At 35.9% G+C, this 15191-nt stretch overlaps 1 protein-coding gene across 1 annotated transcript in view; it reads right to left on the bottom strand.

Moving 5' to 3' along the window:
* Positions 1–15191, bottom strand: part of RANBP9 (RAN binding protein 9) — a 106283-nt gene that overhangs the window by 3840 nt on the left and 87252 nt on the right. The window contains exons 9-12 of the mRNA XM_012753561.2: positions 14831–15021; positions 12970–13114; positions 9240–9361; positions 7438–7589 (exon numbers count right to left, since the gene is read on the bottom strand). Of these exons, the coding sequence (XP_012609015.2) occupies positions 7438–7589; positions 9240–9361; positions 12970–13114; positions 14831–15021 (610 nt within the window). The remainder of the gene's footprint in view (positions 1–7437; positions 7590–9239; positions 9362–12969; positions 13115–14830; positions 15022–15191) is intronic.

A 15191-nucleotide genomic window follows, 5' to 3' on the forward strand; every position in this document is an offset into this window, starting at 1 on the left:
TTTAAGGTACTAGACTATTATAACCTTTAAACCCATTTACCCCATGCCTGGATACTTTGTATTTCTGAACGATTAAATTATGAAACAAAGCCCAATTTGCTTTCCATTTTTCTTGTGATTAGCCATTCTCATGCATCTCCTCCCATCTCTACAACACAAACTAAACAGAAGTAAATAAAGAAAACTAATTCCAAAGGAATGGGCTAATACTGGTTAAGGTAGAGAGAAAGGTAAAACATCCAGACACTTTACAATTTATTACCACTAACATGAATTTGACATTAAAAGGATGAGGCCTGCCTGCATTTCTTTTGTTAAATGGATAAGGCAACGGGGCACATCTCATTGGATGACATCTTCTCAAACTCAGTTATGAAAAAATAAAACTAAACTGGCTCCCCTTCAGGACCTCTTTTATACATTTACTATTTCCAACCACTCTCCTCAAGCCAACCTTAAGATAACTGATGTAGTCTTTTCAAAGAACTACTGTTTTTGCCTTCTTTCTATGGGAAGTGCATACTATGGTGGTTTCAGATACTGGCTTCAAGTCCAAGCACTACCACTAGAACTACGGTAGCTATGTGGCCTCTGGCAAGTAACAATCTCTCTAGGTGCCTGTTTCATCACTTGCGTAATGGGGAATATAAATGGTCCTATTTCAGAGTTGTGTAGGGACTAAATGAACAATATCAGTTCATTCTAACTTTCAATAAATGATGTCTTATTATGCCAAAAGTCAGTATACCCTAAATCAAGAGTAATATTATACATATATAAAAATCATACATAGATACAGGATACTGTTAACAATTCAGAAAGCAGACATGGAGAGATGCTCCAGAAACCATAAATCTGTGAAATCAGGACTTGAAATCACTTGCAAAATGCTACCTACTGAACTTCCTAAAGAACACTATCTCCTACGTTAGTTGCTCAAGCAATCAGCATTCCTCGAGCCATCTTACTAGTGTTATGACAGCAGAGGTCGGGGAGAGGCAACTGTCCTCTTGCCCTTTCTCGTCCACATGGGCCTCAATATTGCGGATTTAGAAAAGAATAACTCACAAAGAAAAACTAGTCAGTCTGAGGCTACAAGATAGGGAATACATGTACCTCTAAGCAAATGCACATGGCCCCTCCAATGTTTTATATTGCTAACTATTTCATTCAGGTTAGTCTTCTGCCTCAGTTATAATAAAAGTTCTTTGAAGATAAAAAATAATTTACCATACAATTTTGAATCCCCTTCAGCTACTCAAGTGGTGGTTACAGGGAAGACAACTCATAAGACTGCTGATATTAAGATCTGCTTCTTCCAGTAACTGAAGATGTTTTAGGCATCCCACAAAGCTATTTGGTTCTATTTCCTGTTCCCAAACCCCAAACTGACCATGGAATATGATATCCTGTATCCTGTAAAGCTAACTAGTCAATCACATTTTTTCTAAAGCCTGAGCTTTGTTTAAGACTTAATTCATCCCACAACCATCTAATGAGGTACCCTCCCCCTAGTTACAGATAAATTTAAAAAGATACACTGAAGAATTTGTCCAATTACATAAAAACTTCAAGTACAAAATTATCTTCAGGGATCTATATCCCGACATGCCACCAAAAAGGTGAAATGTTATAGTCCCAAATCTCAAATTCAGACTACACCCTCTAGTATTTAAAACAAAACTCAGAGAAAAAGATAATACTAATAGTATTTTGGTAGTAATTTATTCTGCATAAATATTGTGTGAGGAAATGTTAAAAGCAGTAACATGGATCATCTCAATTAATCCTTACAATAACCTTCTGAGGCTGACACTATGTCCACCTTACAGAAAAGCAAACTGGCAGTGAGGTTAAGGTCACACTGCTAGTACTATTACTCCTTTTTTTTGAGACAGAGTCTCACTCTGTCACCCAGGCTATGGCGTCAGCCTAGCTCACAGCAACCTCAAACTCCTGGGCTCAAGCGATCCTTCTGCCTCAGCCTCCCGAGTAGCTGGGACTACAGGCATGTATCACCATGCCTGGCTAATTTTTCCTATGCATTTTTAGTTGGCTAATTAATTTCTTTCTATTTTGAGTAGAGATGGGGTCTCATTCTTTCTCCTCAGGCTGGTTTCAAACTCCTGACCTTGAGTGATCCTCCCGCCTTGGCCTCCTAGAGTGCTAGGATTATAGGCATGAGTCACTATGCCCAGCTAGTACTGTACTTCTTTTCATAAGATGCCGATTCTTTTTCATTAGCAATCTAAATATTAAGAAGAAAAAAGTATAAAATTTTGCTCTCGCATTTTATTTTTAGTACAATTTAGCCAATGTTTATTGAATGCTGAGGATACAGACAGTGATGACAAGGACCTATTCATCGCTTCAAAGAACTCACACAGTCTTATGGGGAAGGCAGACAAGTAAATAAAGTAACATACAATATAGTACTAGTGACTTAATAAAAAAAAAAGGTTCAAGGTACATGCAAACTGAAGCTGAGAGAAAGGACAAAAAGCATGGTTTGAAATATGGGTAAGGGGTTATAGATCCTAAAATGCCCCCCAAACCACTTGAAAAGCTTGAAATTCTTCCAATAAGGAAATGGGTTGCAAATAGCAATATGGATTAGATTTGATTTAAGAAGGATCATACAACAACACTATGAAACATGGTTTGGAAGGAGAGTGAAGCTGTAAGCAAGAAAACCAATAAACCTTAAAAAACATGGTTTACACCATCAGTTCCTCGTAGTAAACATCTAGAACTTTATCCTTTCTATATAAAAGAAAATGAATGAAATCAGCAAAGCAACATTAATGCTTTTAAACCCTATTATAAAACTTAATGATGGCGGTAACCAAAGAAATGCTAATAAGCAATTTTATGACAATATATATGTTACATCCACTAAAGTATGATTAAGATAGTGGTGCACCTGAAACATTCTATTACTTCTAGTAAGCTGGTAGAAGGTTTCTGAAAAGCAATATGTAGCAAAAGCCACAAAAATGTTCATGTTCTCTGACTCAATAATTCTATTTCTAGGACTTTATCTCAGTGGAATAATTTTAAGGAAGAAACAGATACATGTATAAAGGTGTCACTAAAGCATCTGACATAAAAGCAAACAGAAAAATCCAACAAGAGAACAATATTTAAATAAACTGATATAGCAACACAATAGAATATCATGTAGCCATTTAAAAATAATTGTAAATAATGCATAGAAACTAGGAGGAAATAAATTTGTGTAACAAAGGTAACACAAAATAGTGTCACTACAATTACACACAATTAGATAACACACATGGGAGTTGAGGCACAAAACTGAAAATACCTGTGAAATATTGGTGAAAATAAATGTGAAATAATTTAAATTATTTTAAAGAAAAAAACATAGCCGGGTACAGTGGCTCACACCGTAATCCCAGCATTCTGGGAGAGCAAGGCAGAAGGATCACTTGAGCTCAGGAGTTCAAGACCAGGGTGAGCAAGAGCAAGACCCCGTCTCTACCAAAAATAGAAAAATTAGCCAGGCATTGGTGGTGCACGCCTGTAGTCCCAGCTGCTCAGGAGGCTGAGGCAGGAGGATCACTTGAACCCAGGAGTTTCAGATTGCAATGAGCTATGATGACACCATTGCACTCTACCCAGGGTGATAGAGATGCAGTCTCAAAAAAAAAAATAAATAAATAAATAAATAAAATTACTTCAGTGGAAATAATTTGAGTGAAATGCAACATCATTTAGGCAGGATTCTCAAACTGTACTCATGGTTGGCTTAAAATCTGGAGTGGTTTCTAAAACAGGGTGAATCTAAATGGTTCTATTTCTGATTCGGTTACTAGATTAAAAGCTCCCTGACTCTCCCAGAGTGCCCACAACAATGCCTCAGCACACTGCAGAAGTTCAACATATAGCTGCTAATAAACCAATTCAGGCAGCTCTTTTGGGAGCCACTAGAAGTTGTAGGCAGGGAAGGAACAAAAAGACAACGGGGAAAAGAAGGAAGACTGAAAAAAGAAAAAAGGTCAAGAGAAACGGTGGGCCACCCATTTTCACCACAGGTGGGCCACTCACTCCCTGCAGTATGCCTGCTGTTCCACAGCTAAGGAGAGGCAAAACACGGTATGGCAAAGCAACTGAGGTAAACCTCACTTTCCACTTTAGTCCAGTCTTTCTCTAGGTATAATATGGCTCAGAAACTGATGTAAATCCAAAAATAGATTTAAAAAAACCCTACAATCACATACAATCTGAAGTGAAGAATAAAAAGAAGAATTTCTAAACCTCAATTACAGCAAAAAAGCTTTTCTCTTCATGTTGCCAGCCTTGTTCTTTGGTATAAAGTGGATCAGTTACTCATCCTATCCCTGTTGGGCAACATAAGCTTGGGAAGAGAGAGGAAAGCAGCTCAGAATATCAGGAAAGGCTCTGAAGGCAGTTGGCATTTGCTTAGAATTTGGAGTACAAAATCAAACCCATCTACATTCTTTAGAGGAAGATAGATTACATCTTCACATAATTCAGTGTATAATCAAGGAATAGCTTTGAGAATTAGCCATGTAATGCCATTTTCTGAGCTTCATTCAAATTAGAATCAAAGACACAAGTAAGCTGACGGAGTATAATCTTAAATTTTCAAAGGCACCACATAAATCATACATTTCTTCATCCTGCTCAATTAGTATAAAGTTGTAACAAGAAAACCAAGTCAGATCACCTAGGGTAAAAAAGTCTTAGAATTCTTACAAACATTTCATATTCCCAAATATCCCTTAAAACAATTCTCAAAGTATGATCCAGGAACACCTGGGTCCAAGACCATATCAGGGGGTTTGTGAAATCAAAACTACTATCATAGGGATATAATACTAAGGTGTTCCTTGCCTTTATTACTTTCATTCTCTCATGACTACACAGTGGAGTTTTCCAGAGGCTATATGATGGGTCATATCACCACAGACTGAGTGCAGAGATAGGTAAGTGCGAGAGTCCAGCTCATCTTCTATTAAACTAAGCATTAAAGAGACTTGCAAAAATATAAAGCAATGCCACTCATTTTCTCTTTTTGGTTTGGGGAAGATAGTTATTTTTCATAAAAATATGTTTCTTAGTTAATGGATTTGTTATTTTAAAATGAATTAACAATTTTAATTTTAGTTTTAATTTCTAATATGGTAAATATCAATAGATGTAACTCATATATATAAAAACTTTGGGAATCTTTAATAATTTTTAGAAACAGCCCAAGTGCCCATCAATCCAAGAATGGATTAATAAAATGTGGTGTATGTATACCATGGAGTACTATTCAGCTCTAAAAAACAATGGTGATATAGCACATCTTATATTTTCCTGGTTAGAGCTGGAACCCATACTACTAAGTGAAGTATCCCAAGAATGGAAAAACAAGCACCACATATATTCACCAGCACACTGGTATTAACTGAGTAGCACCTAAGTGGACACATAGGTACTACAGTAATAGGGTATTGGGCAGGGGGCGGGTATATATATATATATATATAAAATGAGTGAGATGTGCACCATCTGGGGGATGGTCATGCTGGAAACTCAGACTTGTGGGGAGAGGGGGGAAAGGGCATTTATTGAAACCTTAAAATCTGTACCCCCATAATATGCCGAAATAAAAAATAATAATTTTTAAAGGAATCAGACACCAAAAAGTTGAGAATCACTGCACTAAAACATCCTCAGTACCTACCAAAGTAGTACTCAGTTCCCCAAATGAATGATTTTAGACACCTCAAATAATACAGAGCCTACGTATTAAATTTCTTTTTCACACTCGTGACACAAGAAAAAATTGTACAAAGTTGCATAATGATAAAAATCCTTGGTTTGGAAAAATCAGTTATACTTTTCATGATTCAACTTCAATTTAATCAGCATATATTGATTATGACTACCTAGGTACCAGACATTAGAGGTATATACATTAGAAAAATAAAGGGAGGTTAAGAGACAGTCTGACCTCAAGGAAACCTTAATCTTCTAAGGCAAATGTAGATAGTCATTTTCCATATATGAATGTCTGCTTTGACTTTTAAAATGAAAAATTATTTCAATTACATAATCCACCAATTTTTTTATTTAGCATAAAAACAATTTAACTTTTTTTGATAACTCTGGGTCACCTTTAGAAATAGAAGTTATTGTGCTATCGAGTAGATGAAGTACTAAAATATAGTAAATACATATTTCTTCCCACCTAAGCTATTGAAAATATAAGACTATGCCTTTAACTTAAGGAGCCGCCGTCCTAGGCTAGGCAGATATAGCGTACACCTGTGCCGAACTGAGGCTACAGGGCAGGTGGATATTTTATTTTTACTGATTTGATGCCAAGTGTACTGTATTAAGGTGCTATTAGGTGTTGCTGACTGGTAAACAGGATGAGTATCCCTTATCTGAAATGCTTGGGACCAGAAATGTTTCAGATTTTGGATTTTTTTAAAATTTTAGAATATTTGCCAATTGAGTGAGCATCCCTAATCTGAAAATCTAAAATCTGAAATGTTCCAATGAACATGTCCTTGAGCATCATGTTGGCACTCTAAATTTCAGATTTTGGAGCATTTTGGATTTCTGGATTAGGGACACTCAACCTGTACTAACTCAGTCAGGAAGAGATTGCAGGAGTCTTTTGCCTTTTCCTAACCATACCCAAGTGTCAGCCTCCAGGCCACCATATATATCTCCCTTTGTTTTGGGGGGTGTCTTCCAAACTTTTTAGGACAAAATGTTTATAACGAGTCAATTGTTAAAGAGCCATAACATCTCTATAACTAACTGCAATGCTGACTTAAACTAGAGAAAACGCCTCCATCATCAAATGATACACAAAATTGTAGCTAATATACTGAATTATTTAAATTTTATCCCTCCTACTATCTCATGGACATCAATCCAGAAGAGACTTTAAAATGTATTTTAACTGTTCTGGCCATTAAAGATGATCCGATTCTTTACTAATCAAAATGATTACTTTACTAATCAAAATGAAAACCCTGTGTTACGTATCCAAATTGCATGTGATCCCAAACAATGTTTACTAAACTAGGAATATCTCAAATTTATAGTTTTATCAGCACAGTCACATTTCTCAAAATAACCTTGCCAATTTTACAGCTGAGAAAATAAAACTAAGAATTAAACTAAGTTGACACAGGACACACAACACCGATAAGTAGCAGAACTGGGATTTAATCCACATTTTTTTTTCACTTGAAGTCCTGTGCTCTTTCTGGTAGATTGGAGCTGCCTAACCCCACCAAATGTTTTCACTCTTAAGACGGGCAGGGCTAGCTAAGGGGAAGTTCAAGTTCCCCAACAAGAATTTCTAGTACCCTGCTTGATGTTTTACAAAACTACATTTTAGTTCCTTTGGTGTATTTATAATATTTCAAGGAAAAACATGTTCACCTTCAACATTTTTTTATTTGCTGTGTTCTTGCCACATTCTCTCCTCAGCTGTTCACTCATCGCTTGCAGCTCTCTTCCAAAGTGAATCATTCTTTCTATGGCGGCCTGACTTCCTCCACACAACTGGCGTCGTAATTGACTTGAATCAACTTCTGTAAGCAAAATGGACAAGTGCTTTACTACCTTATGGAATGGTGTATAGTAAATACATCAACATAAATTTCTTATAAACAATATGTACATTTTATTTAGTACCTACTACCTAATATTTCATCTAAATAAGCAGACTTTTAAAAATGTATTTGTAATTTAATATGGAATTTTACAGCTAAAAGGTATATTATCATCATCTAGGTCTCAAGAGTCTGGGATCCAATTTCTATTATAGCATGCAGTTAAGAGTCAGATGACAACCTCTCAGTGTTAGAGTGTACTTAGTATGTCAGGGAAAATTTTAGGAAAAGTTAAGCATAATCCTCTAAAACTACATTAAGCAACATTTTAAATAAAGAAAAAGAAAAAAGTTAGTAATTGCTTCTCAGGCTGCTTTAACTGATGTAGAACCAGAGATGTAACTAAATGTTCCTAGAAGCTAAGAGAGGTTAAATAACTCTAACAGATATCATATTATACTAAAGGAAAGGATTAATTATACTACTTTTACAGAAATACTACTTTTAGAAAATATTATATATCTTGATTGACAACTATCACTGATCAATAATATAACTATAAATTGCTACTAATAATATATAAATCATTACTATGATGAAGATGATGGTGATAATAGTCAACATTTACTAAGTACTTTGTGTTATTAGTTTTTCACAGATTAACTCATTTACTTTTCATAATGACCTATGAGGTAGTTATTATACCCATTTTACAGATGAAGACAAGGCATAGAGTGGTTAAGTAATTTGCTCAAGGTCACACAGCTAGTAAGTGGCAGTTGCAGAAATCAAATCCAGGTAATTTGGTTCTAGAACTCCTACTCTTACTCACTATGCTTAAATTACTCTTTGGAAGCTGAGGTGGCTAACATCTACTAGAGTAAAATGAGGCTGCCTTTTTAAATTTGAATAAATACCTTTTAATCTCAAAATACTAAGAAATCTAATGTTGCCATAAAATTCCAACAAATCAATAATTCATAAGTTTCAATAATTCTTACTTTCCATTTGAGGGGAAAGTTTGCTGGTGGTTTAACGTTATGGTACAATTTACTATATAAGATGTGTACAAAATAAAATTATGCATGCTAACAGATCTTTGAGCCACATGGTTTTGTTGTTTGTTCTGGGGAGGTAAGGGAGGTCACGCTTAAGAACCTACTATGTACCACGCACAGTACTAGGCATAGTCACACATGTTTGCATTAAATGACTTTAATTCTGTTTGATTAGAATTTGTAAAATCATCTCTACCCATTTGGCCTTATTGACTAAATTAAAAGAAGTATAAGAATTTTTCCCATTCCCAGCCTTAAATACCCTGAAGTCTGAACACTAGGCAAGTTACTACTGCTGCATTAATAGCACTCAAGTTGAGCCTAAACAGTTCAGCAAAGAAAACTGTCTGGCACTTACTTTGAGTTAAAAAGTAACTCAAAAAAGTAATTCTACCTGCTCGAGCAACTCACCCTCACAAAAAAGTGTAAGTAATATGTATTACTGTCAAATCCTATGGCACATACATCTTTAAATTTGGTTTATGCTCATCAGCTGTGAATCAGTACAAGTAAAAACATAACCTTGTAGCCATCATTTTTTATTAAAAATGTAAGAAATATCACTGCAGACCCATTTCGGTGTCACAATCTTCCATTTCGTGGTCATGTTTAGAGCTACCATTTAGGAAACCATTGGATGAAGTTTCTCCAACTCCATTGGAGTAGTGATCTGTTTCCATGTCTACATCATTACTGAAAATGAAAAAACAAACCTAATTTTAGAAATATCACACTTGCAGCTTAGTTTAAAATAAATTACTACTCAACTATGTAGCCTACTTATAATCTAACTTCATAAAGTAACAGCAATCTGAAAAAAAGGTATTTTGTTAAATTTCAAATGTATTCAAAGCCAAACAGCTGACTTTTAACAAATGTGTACCCCCGGAGATAAGGGAGAAAAAAAGTACATGTGCTAAAATGTAGTGGTTTTATGACTTTACATCAATATGGGGAAATCATACTTGAGCATGATAGTCCTACTATTTCTCAAACCCAGATCTGTACTTCTTTGTTAACTGACTGCTGCCTCCAGCATCTCCCCAGCATTCATTTCTCCCAGCATGTAAAGACCTTACTCTCAAAACAAACTAATAAATCTCATACCTGCAACCCACTTGACCTCTTTCCTGCCCTCCTAATTCAACCTGCTTCTAGACTATATTTTAATAGTTGATGGTTTGGCATTTGTCCTTACTACTTAAAAATACACTGTCTCTCAAAGGTGATGTTAACTTAAAAAATGACTCAGTCTCATCCTTTCATACCTTTTTGGCACCCAACACACTCTCTCTCACAGGCTATCTTACTGGCTAAAGCATTGCCGAATCTTGATTTTCAAACCATTGTCTTGGATATTTTCCAGTTTTCACTCATTCTACACTGAAGAAAAATGTTATGTGCCAATAACTATATCTGGACATATTTAAGTTGTCCATGTATGCCGTTCCGACCCATCCACACTCTTGTAAGCAACAACAAATACCTAATCTTTCAGATTTCTCCTATGAAGATCTAGGTAATAACTATATATTAATAATTCAGAAACACTTGAAAATTTAGGAAGTGTTTAAATAAAAATGACCTTTATCATCACAAAAGCAATATATATTCACTTGTAAAAAAAATTAATACAGAGGAGCAAAAAATACTATGCATAATGCCATCAGAGGCAACCACTGGTTAACACTTTTGGGTGAGTATGTGTGCCAACATTCCTGTTAATAAAACCTTTATGGTCGGCCGGGTGTGGTGGCTCACGCCTGTAATCCTAGCACTTTGGGAGGCCGAGGCGGGCGGATTGCTCAAGGTCAGGAGTTCGAAACCAGCCTGAGCAAGACCCCGTCTCTACCAAAAATAGAAATAAATTAATTGACCAACTAAAAATATATATACAAAAAATTAGCCGGGCATGGTGGCACATGCCTGTAGTCCCAGCTACTCAGGAGGCTGAGGCAGGAGGATCGCTGAGCCCCGGAGATTGAGGTTGCTGTGAGCCAGGCTAATGCCACGGCACTCACTCTAGCCTGGGCAACAAAGTGAGACTCTGTCTCAATAAAAAAATAAATAAATAAAAATAAAACCTTTATGGTAAAAGGACACACAGAGATCTGTAGAGACTCCAGACCAGATATATTCAGCCAGAAAAGCTTGATTATTATCCTGACAAACCTTGAAAATGGTAAGAAAAAGCAAAATTTAAAAATAATGTTGAATTTAATGAAAATCCTTACCATCATACCTTTCAGTAGTCTTAAAAAAAAAAAACACTAAAACTTTTTTCTTTATTGACAATTCTGTTCAGTATTTGAGAGGCATTCATTCATTTAACATACATTTAAAGGCCTCTGAGGTATGATCCATGTTGGATGCTAAGGATATTATGAAACAGCCTGTGGCCCCTAGTAGCAAACACACTGTGAAAAGCTAATTAAGTTACTATATTACAGAGCAATCATAATCAGTACTATGATGAAAGTTAATCCCAAAGAGCAACAACATTTGGTGGGGATGTAAATCCAGGAAAACATCCTGGAAGATCATCTGAACTTGGAGTTTTGCAGGTTGAACAGAAGTTAAGATGGAGCAAAGAAGGGTAGGGAGAAGAGCATTTCAGTGGTAGGAGGTATAATGGGAAAAGCACAAGTTTGCAAGTCAAATCCTAGGAAGGCATCTCAGCTCTGCAACTTACTAGCTACTAAATATTGACCTTAAAAAAAGTCATTTACTTTTCTGATATTCAGCTCTACATCTGTAAAATGGTTTTTAAATAGTTAATACTACTTTGTCTACTTCACAATATCATAAGGAGTGCCATTGCCAACTACAAAATAACTGTTAGTGTTTAACAGTTTAAAGTGGTTCAAAAGTTTCTTTCCCTTCTATGCTATGCACACAGGAAGATGCTATGTCATCAGCCTCTTCCTGTGGGCTTGCTTCCCCGAACTCAGGTAATAATAGGTCTCTTTAGCAACTTCCTGCACTGCAGATAGTATTTAAGAGAAAAACCCACAAATTGACTGTAATCTTATCCTCAAACAATGGCAGAACCCCCATCAACAATGAAGTACCAATGTACTTTATTATAAAGTACAATGAACTACTTAGGCTTAATTTTTAAAATTTTTACAACATTTAGATTTTATATTTTCCAGTATGTCATCTCTGCTGTGAAAGACATCCCTGACCTCCTCCGCAAAAGATAGTCACTTTTTCTACTGTTCTCATACCATTTTGGGGGCCCACAATTGTAACTTGTGTCAATCACACACCGCCATTACTTCAGTAAATTTCTGTCATAACAGATAACCCAGAAATTTTGATTAATCTCCAAATTTTCAAATACAGATTTTTTTCCACAGAATTTTGCAGAATTATATTTCCATTAAGATTCTATGCTAAAAGTTAGGTTTCTTCTCCTTTAGTAAGAAAACGCTGCACTGATTTCTGGAAAATGCAGCATGACCAATTGGTTCATGTTACAGAACCAAACCAACATCAAATTGAGGTGCTGGATGATGTGGGCAGGCTGAATTCACAAGAACTTGCTCTTGCTCAGTAGTATTCAATTCAAATGATTTCACTTCATGAACTTTTAGGTTTTTACCTAATTTTAAACCTCAGTATGTCAAGGGCCATACTGTACTGATAGAGACGTATCTTCTCTGAAAGTTCTTTGAAGTTAGACACCACACCTAGCAGAATGTTTGGTTCCCAATAGGTTCTTGATACTATCCTCATGCATTGGCATGTTTACTAATGATTTACTAATGTTTACTAAATGATTTTACCATCTGCTGTATGCAAGCTACGTAGACAGGCTTTCAAAAGGTTCTTTGTAAAGTTAGATATTTTAAACTCAGAAAACATTTAACATATTTATACCAAAAAACCCTACACACAGAGGAAAAATTAGCTGTAAATTTATCTTACATTAACATTGGTGTTAAATATGCTACTATGTCTTAACTTGAAAACATAACAAATGGCATGTCTATGATTATCTGTATAGATCTGTGGTTAGCAGTAAGATGATGCATAGAGACCTGAATCTGTTGTTATAATCTTACTTGAGGGAAGAGGTATTAATAGTAGAGAAAGAGGAAGGAACTAAGGAAAGAGACTGAAAAGCTTTGGGGAACTGATTCCTTATCCTTTCGTTCTCTCTGGGCTTGGGAACTCCCAGACTCCCACTATGGGTCATATAAATCAAGTTCTTTCAAAATTAGTACAATGATGACACCTATTAGTAACGTAATTACCTTACTAATATTAATACAGAAGCTGGTGAAATCACTTACCTGGTGAAGTTATTAACTTGCTGTGATCTTGACATATTTATACTGTTCAGTTCTGGTACATTCAAATTGGATGACTGGTGTTTACTATGACAATATGATTGATGTGCTTTATTTGATATTACACCATTACTACAACTTTCAAAACCTGAGGGGAAGAAAAGGAAAATATATCATATGGAAACAGAAACAAACACTAATTGTTAATTAGGTTGTAAATAAATCTTCATATTTTGATTTTGTATTTAAGACTTCTAGAGTCAATGGATTACTTAAATAATAAGCAGATAACTTCTCTGAAAAGATATTAAGAATACTTAATTTTGAGGCTGTAATTATGATTTCCTCCAACAGTTATTGAAGGCTTAATTATGGATCTCATCTAACCTTACAATCCTCCTCCAATGGCAATATTATCATCATCATCCCCATTTTACATAAGAATACAATGAGGCTCAGAATTTTCCCACGCCTGAAGTGACTGCATGACATCCAAAAGGAATGGTAGCTAAGGATACAGATGTGAGCATCGTCCCTGATGTACAGGGAGGTGATATAATTAGACTGACAGGAAGTAATGCAGAAGAAGTATATACTGACTGTGAGAAAAAGCAAACGTGATACTCTACGAAAGGAAAACAAACATTACCTTACTTGTTTTAGAAATTAAATGTACAGAGAAAATGTAACAACTTGGGAAATAGAGAACACCAAAAGCCACAGAAAGCAACACTGATGAGCCAAAAAGAGGAATGGGAGAAAATGAACTGGGCAGAGCCAATTCTTGAAGAAGTTTGGTTGAGAAAGAACCAAGAGAGACAGGCAGCCAGCTATTAATAGGTTTGGTTATTGGTAGCATAAGATATCAGTCACATCACCTTTAATTTATACATTTTTAAAACACATAATTACTTTTTCATTACTAAATGTCAATGATTTGGCCGGGCGCTGTGGCTCACGCCTGTAATCCTAGCTCTTGGGAGGCCGAGGCGGGCGGATTGCTCAAGGTCAGGAGTTCAAAACCAGCCTGAGCAAGAGCGAGACCCCGTCTCTACTATAAATAGAAAGAAATCAATTGGCCAACTGATATATATATATATATAAAAAAAAAATTAGCCGGGCATGGTGGCACATGCCTGTAGTCCCAGCTACCAGGGAGGCTGAGGCAGAAGGATCGCTCGAGCCCAGGAGTTTGAGGTTGCTGTGAGCTAGGCTGACGCCACGGCACTCACTCTAGCCTGGGCAACAAAGCGAGACTCTGTCTCAAAAAAAAAAAAAAAAAAAAAAAAAATGTCAATGATTTAATTCTAGTGACAACTCATTTTGAATGTTGACCTTCATTTATGGAGATCTACTAATAACCTATTTTCGTAAAGTTGTTTTTTTTTTAATAGACAGGATCTTGCTCAGTTGCCCAGTCTAGAGTACAGTGGCATAATCATACCTCACTACAGCATTGAACTCCTGAGCTCAAGCAATTCTCCTGCCTCAGCCTCCGGAGCAGCTGAGACTACAAGTGCACCACCATGCCCAGCTAATTTTTCTAATTTTTGTAGAATAGGGTTTTGCTCTTGCTTGGGCTGGTCTCAATTCTGGACCTCAAGTGATGCCTCTGCCTCCCAGAGTGCTAGGGTTACAGACATGAGCCACTGCGCCCAGCCAGAAACAGCTATTCTTTAAGTTACTTCCAAGTACTGATAATATTAATATATGAATCTGAACACTTTTTTCATCCAGAACATCCTGAAATCAAGTATACACATTTACAAAACTGCTACAAAGAAAACATTTAGATTAAAAAATTTGGGTTTCAAAATTATAAAGGTAAAAATTTAAAAAATAACATTATAAGAGTGACTCTCACCAGAAAAATGTGCAGTACTTCCTTTGCCTGATGCTAAATTGTGGATATTCATTCCGTGGCTGGGGCTCATACTTGGACTACTAAAAGGTCGAGGACTAACAGGATAACTGTCTTGTGATTTTGGACTTCGGCCTCCCAAACATCGTACTTCACTATCTGTACCATTCACCATTTCTATAAACTGACGTACTCTAAAAGAGAAAAGAAAAATTTACTTAGGATAATCTTCAAATGGCCTTTTTGAAAACAGTTTAAACATTTATCAGTAGGTTTGGTCTTTAGATAGTAAGCTAAAAAATATTAAATATGGTGTCATATATTGTATTGCTTAGAATTTTAAATTTTCCAAAGAAAACCGCAA

This window comes from Microcebus murinus, chromosome 15, assembly GCF_040939455.1.
Source record: "Microcebus murinus isolate Inina chromosome 15, M.murinus_Inina_mat1.0, whole genome shotgun sequence".
In the NCBI taxonomy this organism is placed as follows: domain Eukaryota; kingdom Metazoa; phylum Chordata; class Mammalia; order Primates; family Cheirogaleidae; genus Microcebus; species Microcebus murinus.